The 14,378-nt window shown below is 50.5% G+C and overlaps 1 protein-coding gene across 2 annotated transcripts in view; it reads right to left on the bottom strand.

The window, feature by feature from the left end:
- LOC119441608 (male-specific lethal 1 homolog) overlaps positions 1-14,378 on the bottom strand; it is a 132,602-nt gene that overhangs the window by 43,061 nt on the left and 75,163 nt on the right. For both annotated transcript variants that reach the window (XM_049661454.1, XM_037706215.2), the window contains exon 2: positions 767-1,305. In XM_049661454.1, the coding sequence (XP_049517411.1) occupies positions 767-1,305 (539 nt within the window). The remainder of the gene's footprint in view (positions 1-766; positions 1,306-14,378) is intronic.

The following is a 14,378-nucleotide window of genomic DNA, read 5'->3' as shown; positions in this document are numbered from 1 at the left end:
CGAACGTCTCGGCCAGTCGCGGCAGCTACTGATACACTGATATTTGCCTGTCAAGCATGAGCCGCTGTAGGTCGGGTCAGGATTTGCCGCGGCATGCTATCTTTGAAACTTCGCCTTCGCCCCACACTTTACGGGGCGTTGCCATCTTACGCGCAGCGTGACGTGCAGAGTATAGACATTGCCTCGATTGAGCTTTGTAATTTGATGATGAATACCCCGAATTTAGGCGAGATTTTGAATATTCTTAAATGATGAGCGTGCATTAAAATGCCACTGCCTCCACGGTTGCCATTTAGACAACTGCCCGCACGGCACACACAAACAAACAAAAAAGTTATTTCTGCATTTTTGGTAATTATGTTTTCTTCTGAAGGTCACCTTATTAGCGGCAAAGTGTGTCCACCTAGCCAAGGAACTCGCCTGTAAGAACGCCACGTTCGCAGCGCTCATTACTTTTCTGGAGGAAATATGTACGGTCTGAGCGAATAAGCTTTTGTATTTCGGAGACCAAGCTGCTGATGCCCGAAGGTGGGCGGCCACCCGGTCTACAAAGAGCACCCTGTTATATGGACTGACAGACGATGCTCGATCAGACACGAAGACGCTGTGCGAGCATGCGCCCCCATAACCGCGCTACTTCTGCAGGTCCGTCACGCATGACAGGGCGCTGATCGACGTGGATTGCTGAAAACACTGGAGAGCATGCATACTCCGGCAGACCGCCTGCAGCGCGTAAACTCTGCCCGCGGGCAAACGACGCGCTCACCTCTTGCGGGCCGCTTTCCTGGCCGGGCTCTCGGGCGGTGCGGCGGCCTCCTGCGACGAAGACTGGACGGGGGCGGCGGGCACCTCGGCGGGAGCCTCCTGGGCGCGCTCCTCGTCCTCGGCAGCCGGAGGGGGTCCCCTGGGCGGAGGAGGAGGGAGCGGCGCTGGCTCGGCCTGCTGCTGAACGCTCTCGCTGCAGACGACAAGCTCGGCTGCCGGTCGGCCAGCGGGCGCGGGCCGCTGCTCGAGGTCGCCGCCGCAGGGCTCGGCGGCCTTCGGCACTTGCGCGTGGCTGCGCTGCTGCTCTCGGGCCAAAGGTTCGTCTTCATCGTGTTCCGGGGGCGCTTCCTCGCTCTCGCAAGGCGCGGTCTCGGCGATGGGTTCGCACGGCGAAGCCGGCCGGCTGCTGTGTGGTTCCGGCGGGGGCCGCAGCAGCTCGGTCAGCAGGGGCGCTGGGGCCGCGACGTTCAGGAGCGCCTCTTCCGTCTGGCAGGCGGCATGCGTGACGCACGCCTGCAGGCGGCGCAGCCGTTCTTGCAGCTGCGGAAGCAGAAAAAAAAAAAAAAAGCACGCCACCGTAGGATTAGACGTCGGTCGCACACCGGCTAAGATTTCGTGCTCCAAGGGAAAAAGATGCGCCGTGCCTCGAGTGAAACACGAGCATCGACGAGCACAAGAAGAAGATGAGTACCCCGTCGTCCCCCACTCGTGTCCAAAGCGCTCAACCGGTGCGTAGCAATGAAAATACTGTCTTGTCAGTCGGTTTGTGAGGTTTGTCTTTCCGTCTTTGTGTTTAGAGCGTTGCAGTTATGCCAACTCGTAGCAACTAGCCACAGGAACACCCGGGAAACCCAGCATTCAGCCCGGTACCTCGAACAGCCAGCAGTTGCTGCTGCGTTATCGACTCTCTCTCTCTCTGCAGCCCACCGTTCTAAACAGAAGCGTGGGCGACACGGCATGTGACGGGGACACCGCGCGGGAGCCCCTCCGTGCGATGGCCACAGTAAACGCGAAGGACAACGTGCTCTCAAGCGATGTCGGGCCCGCGCCACTTTCCGCACGCAGCACTGCGATCGCATTGGCGGACCGAGATCGCGCCCTGCTACACCACCGCGGCAAATACGCGGTTCTGCCTGCCTTCCGGTGTACGCACTCACAAATGGACGCAAGGACGGCATGCCGTCCAGCGGCGGCTGTCCCGAGCTGCTCAGGGTCGCGCATATCTTGGTGCACATACTCGGGTTGCAGTAAGTTGGCGCTGGCATTGCTGCTCGGTTCGAAATAACGCGCTCAGAAGGAGCGCCTACAGTCGCACGTGGTGGCGCCACTGCAGGGCCCCTTCAAAGTAGTACATGCGTACCGTGGACAGATAGTTAATCGCTGTCCAATTTTGCCGGAGCGCCGACATCTGTCACGTGTCGTCCCGCGCGTTTGGCCACGGCTATGTTGTCCCGGTTGAAACGCCAAAGCGTACACGACGCCGTGACTCGCGCGTGTTCCGTCCTCACCGCGATCGAGCCACTTCCGCCAAGGAAGACGCGCTGTTCTAGAACGCGTGACTTCTAAAACGCCGCACTCGCACGTAATGATTTATGTGTAATTAGACACTAGTAATCCAAATTTATTCAAGCGAAGATTTCTGTGTCTCACTGATTGCTCCGTGAGCGGCGAAAGCGCACTGCAGGAAAGCCAACTTACACAATGGAACTATCTGCGCATTAGCGCTCGCAATAGAAAAACGGCTGCGCATCTGCGCAAGCAATCGTAGAACACTACAGTGTACATTCGCAGTTGTACCGATAAGAACAATGGGAACTACAACGTCACGCCATCCAGACGAACTGTAAATATCTGCATTGCATTACGCGCGTCACGCAATGCATTCCCGGTTGTCACCATGGGTAGGCCGCGGGTGCAGCGCACGGCAGAGGAAGAGGCTGCCGTACGCGAACATAAGACAGTTTTAGTTACACATACGTAGAGGCTTTGCGTACGTAGAGCTTCTACGTGTAAGCAGTGCGCATGCGCAGAACGTAGCGGCCGCGCGCTGGTCTCACGGACGTACGTGAGATTCGATTTTTTGCGTGCGTTTCTTGCGCACGTAGACAGCTTCGCGCGGGGGTTTCGCGAGATCACGAACAAGCGATAGCGTGCTGAGTGCGCGCAGATGGCTTGCATGGAAACACGGCGACAGGATGACTGGTCCTCTATTTCATTCCATGTCAACGATGACAGCAGATAACGCTTGCACAACACACTTCCGGGCATTGCGGAGACGATGACCGGCACGCATCCATGCACATCACTGGCTTCGCTGAAATACTCATCTTGAATTGAATTGTTCATATTTCCCGATAGATGTAGCTACGTGGTGCGTCGCGTACGTGTAGCTAAAAGCGTTTCAGATGGCGTGCACGTAAGGTACGTAGACTGTTCACGTTTGCGTACGTGAAGTCTCCAGTACGTGTAACTAAAACTGTCTACTGTCTTATAAGCGCGAACGCGATCGAATTGAATTGTTCATATTTCCGATAGATGTAGCTACGTGGTGCGTCGCGTACGTGTAGCTAAAAGCGTTTCAGATGGCGTGCACGTAAGGTACGTAGACTGTTCACGTTTGCGTACGTGAAGTCTCCAGTACGTGTAACTAAAACTGTCTACTGTCTTATAAGCGCGAACGCGATCGTTCCCGTAAAGCCGATCCCGTGTATCGGCGTAACAAACTGTCTACTGTCTTATAAGCGCGAACGAGATCGTGCCCGTAAGGCCGATCCCGTGTATCGGCATAACATCGATTCCCACAGCACGTGGGATCTGCCGGTTTTTTTTTTTTTTTGATGGTTTAATATGTTAATTTTTTATTAAAGATTCGCAGGCTTCTTTCTGTAATACGGAGCTGTAATATGGAGCTGGTTCAAGCTATCATTATCAAGATCATTTATAATATGGCGTCACACAGCCTGATCTCCCTAAGTAAGTAGTTTTTAACAGAATATATTTAAAGTGTGGCCCCTGGGCAAGTCAACGAAATCCGGATCAACTCTCGAATGAACATCCTGACGGTAGATGCAAGAAATTCAACTATAATAGAGAAGTTAAAAACTATTCCGACATTAAGCGGAATTCCCGTCCGTTCCTTTAAAAATTGCGGCAAGGATCAACGTCTGGCGTAATTTCTGATGTCGACCTTGAAATCAAGTACGTGGACCTCAGGAATCTGCTGAGTTCATCGGTGAGCATTCTTGAAATTCACCACTTGGGGAACTCCCGGTGCATCACACTATAGTATTTGCTTCGCCGAATTCGCCAACGTCTGTCAAAGTGGGGTATGATACATGGCGTCCGACCATTCGTCCCGAGGCCTCTGCAGTCTGGGAAGTGTCTAAAGATAGGTCACATAAGCGCCGTGTGCAGATATCAGGTGACCTGCCAGTGTTGCGGTGGCCAACATAATACCGCCGACTGCGATGCACTTGCATTGAAATGTCCCAACTGCCCTGGCAGTTCAAAGGAACGTCAAAGGTTTGCCCGAAGGTGCAACATGGAGTTCGTATTCTCCGAAAAATGGCAAGAGACAAATCTTCCCATATAGAAGCTACTCGATCTGTTCGCCGAGGCAGACAACACTCGCGCAAGAAGCGCTACCCAGTGACTTCAGAAGAACTGCGCTGAGGGGCGCCAAGACAACCTCTGTCTGTGCCTGCATCGAGGACGGTATCCGCGCCTACTGCAAATTCAGGGTCGCCGAGAGCAAAGGGCGAACATTCGTCGCCCCTGGGTGGCACAGACACGGAGTGGCCTTTGCTGCCCTGCAGACCCACGGGCACGACAACCATCGTAAAGCCGACGACCCCACCGGCAAGACAAGGAGCCGAAAAGAATGACAAGGAAATAGTTGCAAAAATGCTAAAGCACCTGCTATAGAATCAATGCGCTTGGTTCTCTGTGGTCTCCAGACTCCGGCCGCTAAAAGCGATGTGCATATGTCCGCGCCATACAGGAGCCGCTTTCTCGGCACCTGTGCTGCTCACGCACGAGCAGGCCACACACAAGCTTCTTCGTTGTTTAGCGCCACACACAAGCCGCGGTATCGCTGTTTAGCGCCTTATCCACCCGCGTCGAACCATTATGGACCGTGACCAACCATACTCCGGCGGCAGCTGCGCATGGCGCGGCCGCGCGGTCCCCTATCTTGAAAGCGGTCTGCGATGGGGACACAGTGCGGCGAGTGCTGATAGCTTTGTGCGCGCTGTGTTCTCGCCGCTTAGTTCGCGTTGAAGCGAGTGGCAGCACCACGGCGAATTCGCTCGCTGCTGCGGGCCCTATTTTGAAAGCAATCGTCTCACGGGACGGACGGACGGACGGACGGTTTTCCCCGTTGGGTAAGCATAGAAATGCTAACGCATTTAAAAGGGAAAGTAACAGAGATGGAGTAAATGAGAGAACTGTTTACCTTTGTACAGGAGTAGGCCAGATTCATCCCATAGTTAGGCCACTTTAGTAATAAAACTTCCACGCTAGTTCAGAACTCCTAGTAACCTAAACGATAAGTTGCCTATCATTCCAGAATGCACCCTCACGATGAGAATCGATGTCCTCCTCGGCAATGAAAGTACAGCTCCTTGGTTCCGAGAGCAGTTAAAGCTGTCTACCCTGCAGAAGCGGGCATCGAGTGGAGAAGCGCACTTGTGCAATTCGTATCGTTATGCGCAGGGCAGCCTCGTTTTCACGGCACCTCACATCCCGGACGCAAGAGATGCACCTCGATCACACGGGGCACTTTCGATCGCCATCGAGCCCGTTCGGGGTGGAATTTATCCATCGCGACTGGCTCCTTGAGCAAGCTGCGCAAGGGAGTTAATCACTATCGGCAAATTCGATTCCGATCAGGCTCGACAGCGACCGCAAGCGCCCCCTTGTGACTGAGGTTGTATATGATCAGTGTTACCGCGAGTGTTGCGTGCAGTGTGTGGCACACGCGCTGACGATGATACAGTGAATAATGGGGCGAGAGGTTCGCACGTGATGGAGAGGCCAGTTCGAAGCCAAATATCGGGAACACGTAAAGCAATCCGAACGTTGTCGACGTAAAATCCGAGTGTATCGGGTGAGTCGGCCAGCTGCGGCGGCACGTCACGGTAGACAAGACCACGTGAACGTTGCGAAGCTCGAGTGGCTAACGCGCATGAAGCGAGAGCGGAGCTGCGCACAAACAGGTTCCACAAACATGTCTTTTTTTTTTTTTTTTTTTTTTTACAGCAAAGCTGCCTACGGCTATCCGGGATTTTATTACGTCCGCGCGGAAAAACTTTCCCTTAATGCTATCCCCTAGAAGTGAGAGCGAAAGAGCCAACAACAAAAGCAAACGCATACCGCCGCTCGCGTCGGAGCTCGGTTTAACGGCCACCTGTGTCTAAAACGACGTCTCTCTGTGAATGTATGACGTAGTGCGTGACGTAGAGTGCGCCTGATAATGCGACCAAGGGGAAAGGGTTGGCGCCCCTCGGCGCAACCGCGCGAACGCGCTCGTGCCACTGCTCACGCGTTGGTCGTCGTCTTCTTCCACAGCTGGCTCCGTTGCCGCTCATCATTCCAGCGTAGAACTTTTGTCGTCGTAATCGGGAGGCCGCATTTAAGGGGGTATGAGCCATTGCATAAGGGGGTATGTCCGTCTTACGTGACTGACATATTTAATAACAGGGGTGATACGCGAATGTGTGTGCCTACTTATCGTCACGATGACCACCTATCGGGACAATAAATATGTTCGTACCTTTGTTCAAAATTCAGTGTCACCTCTGTGTCCTGCGCTAAACAGTTTCGTTAGTCATCCACCTAATTCACAGACTGGAATGGCTCGTGATTTAGTTTTTTTCGCCACAGTGCCTTCAATTTGCCTTTCATGCTCAGTGCCGTCATACAGCATATCCTGACAGTGCAACAAAAGACAAGAGAATGAAATTCAGGACACGTAGAGCAGGTGTGCCCTTTGATAAATTTCTTGCTATAAGATATATGCTATGCTATATAGGTATAGCAATGAGTGGTTTCAGTTAGAACTGTAAACTGCCTGCACTGAACTGTGTTCTGTTTGGTTGCGAGGTGGATCCAGGCAAGAGTGATAGAGACGCCTTTTTGCCTCCCACGGTAGAAAATTGCCTTGTTTGATAGTGCATTAGTAGGGGAATATTCTGTAAGTGTCCACCTATAGTGGACATATCCACTATATTGACCCTTTTCGCGGAGCACTTTGTTTCAGGGAAACGAGATGGCGCTCACGGCGGCGCGCCATACCTCTCCTCAGCGACCGCGCACGAATACGAAACCATTACCGCTTCTACCTTGCTTCTGTGTGATCAGCTGTCGGAAATGCAACTCAGTTTTCGCTAACACACTGTGCTCCAATCATGCTAGATTGAACCATGTGGATTGAAGACGTGTGCAATAGTCGGCTGCAAAAGTAGTGACTGGCATGTTAAGGAATATAATGAATCTGCGTGGCCAAGTTCGCGGACCGCTGCTGCAACTGTCCGAACGTGTTACCGGCACTTCGTGATGTATGTACGTACGGCTTTCCTCGAGGATACAGAAATCTGCTCATCCGCCAGCTTTGTATCGCTAACCTTCAAAGAAAGGGCTTCATCTCCAGAACGTCGGCAAGAGTGAGTACCACTCGTTAAACAATGACAAAGGAAGTAGCGCCGCTTCCTGTCATAGTAAGTTTCGCGCACGTTGTCTATACACATCTGTCCCAAATGGCAGAAAAACTTACGCCCACTCTATCGCCGACGTATCAAGAATAAGTGAATGAGCGCGTGCACACTTGAATATGTGCACACTGTACATGCACAATAAATGACGGACTACACCGATGGCGCACGAATGGTCGAAGCTGAATGTTTCGTAACGGTTCACAAGAGTAAGCGAGTTACTAGCGGTAATATATATTTGCTACAGGGTATTATAATGTTGTGGTAGGAGGACGACAACTTAATATTTGTGATCGGTGTGCGGAACCGATATTTGAAGAGCGCGGGCTTTTCCGTGCTTGTGCTCGGCGTGCGGGGCCGAAAAGCGCGGGAGTGAGCGTCGCTGGTGCGCGTGGTCGGTGCGCGTGCCGGGAGAGACCATCTGGAACGACGGGGCAGCCAGGGTGACAGAACGGGCAGTGCAGCGAGATGGAGCGGACCGAACGCCGGCCCACGTCCCGGCATCCCGGTCCTGCACTGCGAACCGGGCGCCGCCCCGGCTTCTACCATCGTCGCGGGTCCTGCTGAGCTGGGCCTCGTCCCCACTCGCACGACCGCTGCCGTGCTGCCGGGCTCGGGCCACGTCCCAGAGCCCTGGTCCGGTTCTCCAAACCGGGCGTCGCCCCGGCTTCTGCCACCGTCGTGGGTCTTGCTGAGCTGGGCCTCGTCCCGGCTCGCACGACCGCTGCCGTGCTTCCAGGCTCGGGCTACGACCCTGAGCCCTGGTCCTGTTCCCGAACCGGGCGCCGCCCCGGCTTTCACCCACTGCTGTGCTGGGCTTCGCCCCGGCTCTCATCCCACCGCTACGGTGCCGAGCTCGGGCTATGACCCAGAGCTAACGCTCCGGAACCGGGCTACGTCCTGGTGCCACCCTGAACGTCAACCGCCGCCCGTATACCCACCGCCGTCAGAGCCAAGTCCGCCGAGCCGGCGCCACGAGACCGGACTCCTGTTTAGACTTGTGAGTGCTCGAGCGTGACACTTATCCCGCTTATCTGTATAGTTCGTGCTCCCGTATTCGTCCCATGTGCCGTTCGTGTCATAAATACGCCTCTTTGTGTCTCTGGTTGCTTTCTTGTGCGTCTGGCTAACCTGCGCCCACAACATAATCATCACAAATGTACAAAACAGCTAAGCTCCAAGCCTTGCGCGCAGCAAGAACAAATCTAACGGAACTGAGCACACCCGCGAGCGATTAGGCAGAAAATAATCAGATAGTGGTCGCACCGAGGAACTTCACTGAGTCAGAAAGTACAAAGAGCAAAACACACTAATCCTAATTCAATTCATGAGCGGAATGCTTGGATAGCTTGGAATACATATTTAGCCCCGCTTTTAGAACAAGCACCATATACGCTGCTTGCGCCGTTTGGACATAGCTTAATCAGCTCCGAAATCACTTTTGCATGTTCTCTGAAGCTGTGATCAAAGCTTCGTGTCGTCCACCTAGTCACCGTCTACGATATCTCCGAAAACAGAGGTTTTCTAAGCCGCGCCGGCGTCATACACTTCCATTGTAAACAAGGAGGCAACGGAGGCAGGTGAGGCAAGCAATGGACGCGTCACCACGTGATCAAACATGGCAGCGCCCACGGGATCGCCGCGAAAAGGGTCAATAGGTGGACACTTACAGAATGCCCCCCCCCCCCCCCTCCCTCTAGCCCTACACTTCGGAATTCATTACTACGTGGTAACTTCGTTATCATCTGCTTGGCGCTCTTTGGCAGGACCTCGCCCTTGCGCCATTAGAACGCATACATCAACATTATTAATGTTAAGTTGTCTATGTATATTATTTTTTGCAATATCAAGAGAGTACTCTACCTGAACAAATAATTAAAATAAACTTCACTATCTTTATTTCTTCTCTTTACACTCTTTAAACGTTTACGAAACATGTTCACGGAGTTTTGTTCTGATGTTTGTAGTAAGCAACCCAAATATATAGTTAAAGTGCCGTAACTGCAGCTATTGCGCGCCGTGCATGTCGCGATCAATGTGCTCGATTCCAACAAAAAAAAATTATAAAAAGAAGGCTTAGAGCGAAGCTCGCTACAAACCTTACTTTGTATCCACTTCCTTAACTGTGCGAGTGCCGCAGTAAACGACGGTATGCCGAAATACAAAATACACATACACAAAATTTAGCATTCACGATCTCTCTCCGCGAGGCATAGAATAATCAAATTCCTTCGGGAATTAGCTTAGGCGATGTCCCGCAAGACTTTAACGCCAACCCATGAGGCTTCGGACAAACGCGGGCTTGTTCGAGAGCGAGACAAGCACCACAAAGCATACGGAGCAGCCCTCGTTGACGATGTGAATGAAGGTCAGCTGACGGTCATTTGACGACGAAGCCACCGCCTGGTAGAGAAGCGAACAGTGGAAGCCAATCCACGCCACAGAAGGGGTACAGCGTGGATCGCAGAGGAATTAGTCCCGACATACACGCTCCGGAAGGCTTCTGCGAGTTTGCGCGCGTCGAAAATATAACAGCGATTGTTCAGACAATTCTTTTTTTTTTCCTCTCACTTAGCGCTTTTTGCGCAAGAACTTCTCGTTCAGGAAAAAAAAAAAAAAAAGCAGCATCGTATCAACACGACAACCGACAAAATTTTAAAGCAAAACGTCTGGCCCTAAATCAGTAGGAAACAGTCCGGAGATCTTCGATGTTTTCGCTGTTTTCTCGTTGGAAAGCATAAAAGTTTAGAAATCGAATTTAATTGTGCGGTTTAATACCTCCAAACTGAACTGCGGGTTGTAGGGGAGACGCCGTAGCAGAATAACATCGAAATGCGGCCTCCGCGGCACGGCCGGACTCGAACCCGCGACATCGTGCTCGGCAGCAAAACGTCACAGCAGCTGAGCCATCGCAACGGGTACAAAAAAAAAAAAAAAAAAAAAGGATTGCAAGCTAAATATTAGGGACACGCGAATACTCGAAAATTTCGAATAACGGATCGAATATTGTGCTATTCGATTCGGTCTTCCAAATGAATACTCACCTCTCGAAAATTCGAATACTTTTTCGCGTACTTTTCGAATACTTCATGTCGTCTTTACACGATTAAGCATGAAATCGAAGCGAAAAACTTTCATCCCATCCACAGCGTATCATAACGTATTAGAGCACGCTGCTTCGTTCAGACAGCCACAGTCGCAACACAACGTTACGTTTATAAGCTTCGTATGACCGCGTGCGGTCAAAGGAGCCTCGAGTTTGCGAACAATCTGTTTAGTTGTTCTAATGCTCCAATCGTGCTTATACATTAAAGCATGCTTTATAATGTGCACCGCAATGACAGAAACGTTCGATTGTGAATAATACCAGGATGCGAAAATTGTTGGCGAGAAGGCTGCACAGTATATTCGCAAGCTATTCGAACAATATCCCATAGTCATTTGGATTCGATTCACTGCTGGCACCATTCGATTCGTATTCCATTCGGTCTCGAAAAGTGCTATTCGCATACCCTGCTAGAACTATTATTTAAAACAGTACAGCCTGTTAATCAACATTGCGTGGTTTTCGACTTTTCGCCTTTAACCGACCCGGAAAGCGACGCGGTGAATGAAGTCAGTTAAGAGCGAGGAACATACATTTTTGGACCGGTTGGAATATCCAAATACTCCGTTCCCAAACGCTGTGACGCAGTGCCGCCACAGATAGCAGTTACCATCGCACAAATGCAATGAGCTGCCCGTATCCATCTCTTCGTGGGCTGCGCACAGTGAATGTGTCTAAATGTATACGGCGGTTCTCAAACGTGAGACATATGCAGACCGTTGCGTTTATGTCCACAAGAAAACAGGAGAGCTTTGCTGTATATACGTACACACTTTCTGCGCTTTATACGAATACTGGAGCACCGGATAGGTGGACGTCACATGACTTTGAAGGTGCTTGCTAATGACATCTCTCTTAAATCGGAGTGACGACAGATATCCCCTAGCCTGTGCGAACTACTTACGTGTTACCATATCGTAATCTAGCATTATGCCAATCTCTGCTATGTCTCGTAAAGTTGCCTGTGACGATACATCCCTATAACTCGTGTGCTCTTATTATTATTATTATTATTATTATTATTATTATTATTATTATTATTATTATTATTATTATTATTATTACATGTAAAATTAACAGAAAAAAATGCCACAGAAATTCTGAGAATTGTCTACTACTGCGTAAACATTGTTTGGCTCGGCTGCTACTTCGCTTTTGCTTACTTACTTATAGCTAGATTATGTATGCGTATACCCATCGCTATACCCATCACCTGCTATTACACTATTATAACGATTACATGTGTTATTTCGACCAATTATGCATTTATTTTGCGGATATACCGTATCAACTGAGCCGAAACGTCATCACAATTTTCTGGGCCGCCCCACAGTTTTTATTATTATTATTATTATTATTATTATTATTATTATTATTATTATTATTATTATTATTATTATTAAGGGTCCCGTGTCACGTCGGCGTAAGCACCGGCGTCGTTGGCGAAAATAATCACCCCGACCGCGCAGGCCCTCCACGTGGTGCAAGGTTTTGGTGAACAAAAATGGAATTTCTCACAGTGAAACCCATCAGGAAAATGGTAAAGTACGACTTGACCATTCGGCGTCGGATTCGCCGTCGGACTGTTTACCAATCGGCGTCGGATTGTAATTTGAATGTACGAGAAAACGCAATTCGGCTACGAGGGAACTCAAACACAAACCCCTTTTCCAGCATTTCTACCAGGCCTACAGCCGCGCGTAGCGATGCGAACGGGTCCCGATAACGCTATCGCGTTCTACTCTTAAAGGCGAAGCTTAAGCGTCCTCGAATTTTCCACTTCGCATGTGCATCGTATGCCTTTAATCGTTGTATCGGTAAACACCAGCAACTCTGGTAACAAACCAACATGGCAGCACTCACGCAGAACGGACCGCCCGCTTCGAATCCGAAACTCGCGCTTGCTACTCGCGCACTGCGCCAACAGCCAATGCCTCCTTTTAAAGGAGGCATTGCAACAGCAATGGTGAAATCAGCTATCAGTTTATTTCATCTCTCGCTGAGGACAAAGCATCAGGTACGTTTGGTCGTTATTTGCGAGATCAGCTATTTCTTTTGCCACGCCTGCTAAGCCTACAATGCTCCTAGAATTTGGTAATGGTTCTTGGAAATAGCGCAATATAGTTACGAAACCATTGCTGTTGAAGCGTCAGGACACAAATATGAAGCAAATACAAGCGTCATTTTGGAACTTACTGGCCCCACAGCGCACGACGACGACTCCATAGCTTCGAGACTGACGGCACTCCGTTCCGGCGGTACCGCCATGTCTGCTGACTCCGGCGTTGTCTGCTCGCTCGAATGTGCGCTCTTCGTTCCGTCGTCTGGATGCTCTTCGCGTCCAGACGGACGGCGGAATACCGTGTCCGGCGTGTCGTCCGTCCGGTGCGTACAAATGGCGTCCAGTGAGTCACCGGGGCGTTACATCTCAAAGTTATCCCATTTTTTTCGAAGGAGGAGAAGTTGGTGGCCCTAAATGTGTTCGGTGCTGTCCGCAGAGAATTCGTTAAGTGCACCAGTGTTAACGCGGTTATAAAGAGAACCGCACTCCTGACAAACTGGCGTCATTCTGTAAATTCATTCCAAGTGGATACGCCTGACAAGCTCACCGGCTACACTTTGTAAATTGCAATATGCGTCGTAAAGTAATTAACTAACAATTAATTAGTCAATTTTTGTTAATTAGTTGAATATGTGTTTCAATTTCTCGTGCTACACTCTTCGTCAAGTCCCAATAACGCCTGGCACATATTCGGCATATTTTCGTTCCCGCGTAAAGTAGTGCATATAAACGGACTTTCAAGCAATATTGTGCGTGACAATAGCTGCAGCGGCAGGCTAGGCCCGCTATATGCGGCCTCGAGTGGTAGTATGTGATTATTAGTGGGGAAATGTGAAGAAATAATTAAGTGCAGTGCCGTAACTGTTTCTCTCTAGGAGGACACCTCAACAGCACTGCATGGGGGAGGGGGGGGGGGTATTAAAGAGTTGAGAGGGATAGAGACGAGGGGTGAGGCAGGACGAAGGCGGCCGGCAACAAAAAAAAAATAAATAAATAAATTTTAAAAATTAAACAAAAAACAATTACAAGGACGCAACGTTTATATGCAGCCCTGCAAACTTGGCGCGCAAAAAAAAGCCCGCCGAAGCGTTGAGAGAGTTACAAAGCAAAAGCTGGAGAGAACGAAGAGAAAGAAGTCGTCGCGTCTGCGTTGCTTTGATGGCGGAGGAGGCGTAAAGACTGCGTCGGTCGGGAAGGTTGGAGAACATGGCGTCGTAAGCCGGCAGACGAGGCGATTCTTTTCGGCGGCTATTAATTGTCATCTCTTTGTACCGGCGACGTTATGCGACTGTGTTCGTGTTGTGAAGTGATCTGGCCGCGTCGATGAACGCTCTCGGTGATGTCAGTGATGTTCAAATTCACCGTTGTTACCGGAAATTGCAAAAAGCCAGTGAAACTTCGACCAACTACGAGAACTCGTGCGAGTACATGTGTCGATTCGGTAGGTCGATTTTTGCTTCCCATACGCTACGCTTACTAAATGCTTAACTTCTACCATTGCATTATTATGAGCCAGCAGATAACGAATCTCGGTGATTTAAATATCTGAACGTGTAGTACTAATGCGAACACGCGCATTGGAAGTTTTGGCGTGTGAAGTAGCTATAACTGCATGCAGGCGTAGCGCCGTTTCGGTTTCCTCCAGTTGTATGATTGCAGTTGTATGATTTTTTTTTTTCTTGCCTAGCCAGGTGTCCATTTGTTAAAATTTCATGCGCGAATTTTGATTACGGGC

The sequence above is a fragment of the Dermacentor silvarum genome, chromosome 2 (assembly GCF_013339745.2).
Source record: "Dermacentor silvarum isolate Dsil-2018 chromosome 2, BIME_Dsil_1.4, whole genome shotgun sequence".
In the NCBI taxonomy this organism is placed as follows: domain Eukaryota; kingdom Metazoa; phylum Arthropoda; class Arachnida; order Ixodida; family Ixodidae; genus Dermacentor; species Dermacentor silvarum.
The sequence above is the reverse complement of the archived record's forward strand: the minus strand, read 5'-3'. Positions and strand labels throughout refer to the sequence as shown.